This window comes from Phocoena sinus, chromosome 20 (assembly GCF_008692025.1).
Source record: "Phocoena sinus isolate mPhoSin1 chromosome 20, mPhoSin1.pri, whole genome shotgun sequence".
Lineage (NCBI taxonomy): Eukaryota > Metazoa > Chordata > Mammalia > Artiodactyla > Phocoenidae > Phocoena > Phocoena sinus.
The window spans coordinates 21,250,091-21,257,192 of NC_045782.1; the positions used below are offsets into that span (position 1 = coordinate 21,250,091).

At 42.8% G+C, this 7,102-nt stretch overlaps 1 protein-coding gene across 1 annotated transcript; it reads right to left on the bottom strand.

Annotated features, from left to right (window-relative positions):
- Nucleotides 1-3,720: 3,720 nt before the first annotated feature.
- LOC116746009 (elongation factor 1-alpha 1-like) lies at nucleotides 3,721-5,468 on the bottom strand. Its single transcript, XM_032617192.1, has one exon. It carries the CDS (start codon nucleotides 5,401-5,403, stop codon nucleotides 4,015-4,017), a length of 1,389 nt encoding a protein of 462 aa, XP_032473083.1. The 5' UTR covers nucleotides 5,404-5,468; the 3' UTR covers nucleotides 3,721-4,014.
- Nucleotides 5,469-7,102: the final 1,634 nt, after the last annotated feature.

Sequence of the window (7,102 nt, forward strand, 5' to 3'; positions counted from 1 at the left end):
ATGAATGGTAGGAATATTGAATGTGTTGAGGATTAAATGGGAGGTGAGAACCATAGACAACTCTTTTAAGAGGCTTGAGGATGTCCAGAGGAGAAAGGGAATCTATAGAGGAGAATTGTAGAAGGGAGGATTTTTAAAGATTAAGTAGACCTGAGTGCATTTAAGTGCAGATGCAAAGGAAGTCCAGAGACAGAGAGAGATAGAGACGGAGAGATGCACAGAGACCAGAGACAGAGACAGAGAGATTAAACTGTGGGTCCTAAGAGGGTGAGAATAATTTTACAGGTGAGTGACAGGGCATCCAGTTCATAGGTGGGAAGATTTGTTAGTCAGGATGTTGTGGTTGAACACACCCCAGTCACCCAATCTTTTTCCTCTTCTCTCAGTCATGAGTGGTTGTGGCTCTTTCTGCAGTTGCTACTTCCATGATACCTTAGAATTCCTTTTTGTCATTTCCAATTACCTAGTTAAACAGTTTTTATAGTACATTTTCTCTTTACAAATAAATGGTATGGTTTGGGTCTCCTGGCTGGACACGTGTCTGATACCTACCAGTCTTTTTAGGGGGAACTTTAGGCTTATTTCTGGCGGGAATTGAGGATCCCCTGGGTCTGGGACAGACTAGCCTTTCAAGCCTTCCACCCCAGGGTCACCTTGTTTCCTGCCATGCAAATCCCTGGTCAACGCGTGCTAACCAAGACTCTCAGCTTCTGTGACTCTCTCCCCTCTTTTCCACTGGGCACAGGGGACCTTCTGGCCTCCACCATGTCAGTGCAATCTGCAAGGAACCAGGGGACATTCTCTGCCATTTCCTGTCTGGAGCCCCTGCTGCTGTCTGTCCCGTGTCTTGTGCTCTGTGTGACATCAGTGGGATTCTCAATTTCTAATATCAGTTAAGAAAGAGCACATCAGTTCACCCCCAAACTCCAGGGGGATCCTCTCATATTTTCTTCCCTTTCCCTCATCTTCCTCTCATTAACTGGGGACCCTCAATCGCTATACCCTCTCTAACTTGTTTCATCTTCCACCAACTCTTGTCTCTCATTTCCAGGCCTCTTTATCTTGAAAAATCAATTCTCCCAGTTCATACATGCCCTCCAGTGATTTCTCTTTCTTGGCCCACTGTCCACCGCACTTAGCACCTTGGGACCTACCCCAGCCCCTTTTAAAAAAAAAGTTGTTTGTAGGTGATTTCTAGAAACATTAATGTCTCAAATTACCAGTTGGCTACAAATGAATATGTCATGTATTAATCTGCTTTATTATTATTACTATTAATCTTTTTTTGTCCATGTGGCATGCGGGATATTTGTTCCCCACCAGGGGTCAAACCCTCACCCCCTACATGGCATCCTAAACACTGGGCCGCCAGGGAATTCCTGAATCTGATTTTATTATATTATGCTGTCGGGGAAGCTAGTAAAGTAATCTTGTTCAGGCTTCAGAGGCGGCACTAGGCCTCTCTCTTGACCAGACAATGACGCTAATGTTGGCTGCATGTCAAACTGCTGAGCTACACCCAGGCCAGTAGGGCACCAGCACGCATCATAAACCACTAGATAAGAGAGAGAGTAAGTCATGGGACTTCTTGTGTCTTAAGGATCTGGTCAGCCCTTGGGGATCAAGAACATTCCAAGACTTACAGGTTAAGACCAAGACATTTATGACAATAACCAGAGCTGCAAACTTGAACATAGGCTGATTGTTATCAGCCTGCGGTCTGGTGCTAAAAGCTGGGCTCCTTCGTGTGGCAAACTGAAGTCTCACCCGTGGGGTGGACACACAGCCCCGGACCTTCCCAACCGAAAGTAAGGCTTTCGGCAAAACGTATACTTCTAAAGGTAGTGAGCAATATAAGAAGCAGAAGGCAGGACGACGTAAGCTCAAGAATCCAGACAATCTGTCTTGTGGCCTGGCATTTTGGATTCCCCCAGCCTGTTTTGTGGATTTCATCTCACTGTGACAGAGCACCCAAGGAGATTGCAGTCAGCTCGCTTAAGCACTCTCGCCAAAGCCTAACTGTTCCATTCCACTCAAAAAAGTAAACAGCTCAGCCTCTTTCCCACAGTACCCCTTCTGCCCCAGATGCTAATTGCATTTAACTAATCCACAAGTGAAAAGCCCATACAGAATTCCATTTTAATTAGCATATGACACTCTTTGTGCAAATTTGCTCTCAGAGGAGCCTCATTGCAACTGCGTGGAGATGCTAATGACAGGACCCTTGATGTTTTCCCGATTGCTTTAAGATGTAAAAGCATTTGGGCAGAACACCATGAGCATCTTGCCCCAAGTGTATTACTGGGAAACACCTGATTGGCCAGAAGTTGATCCTCTTGTAATTTTCCTCTGTTTCTTTGCATTTATTCTTAAACCTCAATTGTGTCACTTATCAGAATGCTGTAAAAGGTGGCAGTGTCTAGGATGAAATGAAGAATTAGACTATGGACTATTTTCTTTCCTCTGTGCCATGAAATTTCAATGCTAAAAGGGGACTTTATTTATTTTTACTGAAGTATTGTTGATTTACAGTATTGTGTTAGTGTCAGGTATAGTCTCAGGTTAGTATCAGCATAGTGATTCAGTTATTTTTTCTGATTATATTCCATTATAGATTATTACAAGATATTGAATATAATTCCCTGTGCTATACAGTAAATCCTTGTTGCTTATTTATTTTATGCATAGTAGTCTTTATCTGTTAATCCCATAGTCCTAGTTTGTCCCTCCCTCCTCCATCTCCCCTTTGGTAACCATAAGTTTGTTTTCTATATCCATGAGTTTTGTATATAGATATGTTTGTATTTTTTTTTAATTCCACATAAAAGTGATATCATATAGTGTCTGTCTTTCTCTGACTTATTTCATTAAGAATAACATTCTCTAGGTCCATCCATGTTGCTGTAAATGGCAATATTTCATTCTTTTTTATGGCTGAGAAATATTCCAATATATCTGTATGTATCTGTATATATACATACATATATATGGGTATTTCCATGTGTTAAAAAAAAAAGCATAATGTGAGAGCTGCAAGTTAAGTTTTATTTGGGGCAAAGTGAGGACTGCAGCCCAGGAGACAGTGTTTCAGATAGCTCTGAGAAACTGCTCTGAGGAGGTGAGGGGGGAGTTAGGATATACAGGAGTTTTGAAACAAAGGGCAGGTAGTCAGGAACATCAAAAGATTATTAATTAAAGAAAACCAGATATCTCAAGTTAAGGAATTTAACAATTTTCTATGTATGGGAAGATGCAAGAGTCTGGGCTCACTGAAATCATTCCTTTGATATGCACCTCATCTATTTGGGACCAGTATACTGTATTTTCACATCCTGAGTTTCCTCAGGGCTCACTGTGGGGAGTGGCTGCAGTCTGATTGCTGCTAGATGTCAGGTATTATTTTCTTTCCTGAGTTTCCTCAGGGCTCACCAGCTCATGTTGGAGGGCTGCAATTGCTGATGACTGTGACATCCTTGTTTACTGATATGGCAGGAAATGTTCCATTTCTCATGTCTTGGCTATTGTAAATAGCACTGCTATGAGCATTGGGGTGCATGTATCTTGAAAAGGAACTTTAAAATTATTTTGTCCAGCTGGTTCACTTTATAGCTGGGAAAACTATGGTCCACATTCTTCTAGCTTGAACTGGGGCTAGAATCTCCACTGAGGGCCTACCTAGTGCTTCTTAATGCTGGACATGCCTTAGAATCACCTGGGAGATTTTTTTTTTTTCTCATTAAACTTTTTTAATGGGTCTCAAATTCTGTGACAGATTTTTGGTCAAGTTGTTTCCATTAAAAAGTACTGATTTTAAAAACTAATAACTTAAAACTGCCACACACAAAACAAATGGTCCACAACACATTCTCCTTTCCTTCTGAAGGTTTTACGATGCATTGTTATCATTAACCAGTCTTTTGCTATTAAACTTAAATGGCCAATTGAGACAAACAGTTCTGAGACCGTTCTTCCACCACTGATTAAGACCGGGGTGGCAGATATTGGGGATAATATTCATTTAGCCCTCTGAGCTTTCTGGGCAGACTTGGTGACCTTGCCAGCTCCAGCTGCCTTCTTGTCCACGGCTTTGATGACACCCACAGCAACCGTCTGTCTCATGTCACGAACAGCAAAGCGGCCCAGAGGAGGATAGTCAGAGAAGCTTTCAACACACATGGGTTTGCCAGGAACCATATCAACGATGGCAGCATCACCAGATTTCAAGAATTTGGGGCTGTCTTCCAGCTTTTTCCCAGAACGACGATCAATCTTCTCCTTCAGCTCAGCAAACTTGCAGGCAATGTGAGCTGTGTGACAATCCAGCACAGGTGCATAGCCAGCACTGATTTGGCCTGGATGGTTCAAGGTAATCACCTGAGCTGTGAAGTCAGCTGCTTCCATCGGTGGGTCATTTTTGCTGTCACCAGCTACATTGCCACGACGAACATCTTTGACAGACACGTTCTTGACATTGAAGCCCACATTGTCCCCAGGAAGGGCTTCACTCAAAGCTTCGTGGTGCATTTCAACAGACTTCACTTCAGTTGTCACATTGACTGGAGCAAAGGTGACCACCATGCCAGGTTTGAGAACACCAGTCTCCACTCGACCCACAGGGACAGTGCCAATACCACCAATTTTGTAGATGTCCTGGAGAGGCAAATGCAAGGGTTTGTCAGTTGGGCGAGTTGGTGGCAAGATGCAATCCAGAGCTTCAAGCAGTGTGGTTCCACTGGCATTGCCATCTTTGCGGGTGACTTTCCATCCCTTGAACCACGGCATGTTAGCACTTGGCTCCAGCATGTTGTCACCATTCCAGCCAGAAATTGGCACAAATGCTACCGTGTCGGGGTTGTAGCCAATTTTCTTAATGTAGGTGCTGACTTCCTTTACAATTTCCTCATATCTCTTCTGGCTGTATGGTGGCTCGGTGGAATCCATTTTGTTAACTCCAACAATTAGTTGTTTCACACCCAGAGTGTAGGCCAGAAGGGCATGCTCACGGGTCTGTCCATTCTTGGAAATACCTGCTTCAAATTCACCAACACCAGCAGCAACAATCAGGACAGCACAGTCAGCCTGGGATGTGCCTGTAATCATGTTTTTGATGAAGTCTCTGTGTCCTGGGGCATCAATGATGGTCACATAGTACTTGCTGGTCTCGAATTTCCATAGGGATATATCAATGGTGATACCACGCTCACATTCAGCTTTCAGTTTGTCCAAGACCCAGGCATACTTAAAGGAGCCCTTCCCCATCTCAGCAGCCTCCTTCTCGAACTTTTCAATGGTTCTCTTGTCGATCCCACCACATTTGTAGATCAGATGGCCAGTAGTGGTGGACTTCCCCGAATCTACATGTCCAATGACAACGATGTTGATGTGCGTCTTCTCCTTTCCCATTTTTGTTTAGGTTTAGCGGTGGTTTTCATGACACCTGTATCCTGGCGGCAAACCCGTTGCGAAAAAGCTCACCTGGGAGATTTAAAAATGTACCAATGCCAGGCCCCACTCAGACCAATGAAATCATGTTTATGGTGGGGCCCCAGCATTGCTGTTTTTTTCAGAACTTACTGTTATGGACTGAATTGTGTCCCTTCAAAATCCATATGTTGAAATTCTAACCCCTGTGCCTCAGAATGTGATTGTATTTGAAGTGAGGGCCTTTAAAAAGTAATTAAGTGAAAATGAGGTCTTATGGATAGACCCTAATCCAATAAGACTAGGGTTCCTATAAGATGAGATTAAGACATGGACAACCACAGAAGGTAGGCCATGTGAAGACACCAGAAGAAGAAGGTCATCTATAAGCCAAGGAGAGAGCCCTCAGAAAAAACCAACCTCCATCTCACACTTTTAGCCTCCTGAATTGTGATAAAATAACTTTCTGTTGTATAAGCCACCAGAAGTCTGTGGTATTTTGTTATGTGGCCTGAGCTAATACACTCCCCAAGTAATTGTAATGTGTAGTCACAGTGGCCTTGTTCAGGCTTCAGTGGCACCAGTGGCCTAGTACAGAGCCTGGAACTCAACAGGAGCTGCTCAATTGATTTTTTGAATGAAGGATTGAGTTTTCTAATTCTTTCCAGTGCTCTTGCCACAACACCAGGCCCACAAACATCCAAATCCACCAGAAATTTTATGAATGATAATCTTTTCCCAGGATTATATCCTGAATTGTCTGCTCAAGCCAAGGTGGTTTCCTCACTAACTCTGTATGTTTTCTTGCCTCTGGCCATCTTCTCTTTGTCCTGCCTGGTTTGCTCTTGTTTTCTCACCTGTTTCGCATGCTACCTGTCCTTTAAGCTTCCCTCTCTACCCTAGCTGAATCTGTGCCTTCCTCCTCTGGCTCCTATAACCATTATCAAGTGTGACATGTGAAATCAACTTTGCATTTACATATGTACTGCCCTTGACAGTTATTCTATTGTCCTTTTGATATGTCATCACTCTCATTGGGGTAAGCTTGCCTCACATGTCTGTTGTTACAACCTCAATTTCAATTGGCTGCTAAGTGTCTTCATCTGCACTTCAGAAGCGACAAGTTTTCATTTCAATTCACCATCTCAACCCAAAACTTCTCCATCTTCCCATATTTCCTGTTTCTGATTAAAGCATCTCCATTTTCTAGCAGAGGACATTCAAACTTCTTTGACTGAGACCCCCATAATAAGAAATACATTTTATATCATGACTCATAAAAGTTGTGAGAAATATTACTTGCTCATGATATACTCTAATCCATTCTGTTATGTTACATTATTTTTTCTTTACTTGAATAGCTGCCATAGAAGAAGCTTTTTGGAGTCAAACTGATCATTCATTCATTTGTACAACTAATGTTTATTGAATGCCTGTATATGTTTGGTATTGTAGATGCTGGTGAGATTAGGGAAAAAACAGACACAATTCCTTGGGTTTACTTTATCAAAGAGACAGGTCTTGAACTTGTAGTTTCAAGATGACTTGGTCCAATACAGCAAGCCAGGGGAAAGGAGAGAGTCACCTAGAAATCACATCAAAATGGCAGGCTTACACTGAAAGCACCCTAAAGGCTCTTGGTGAGATGCTAGAATGGAAATAGCCATAGCACTGGTCTGGA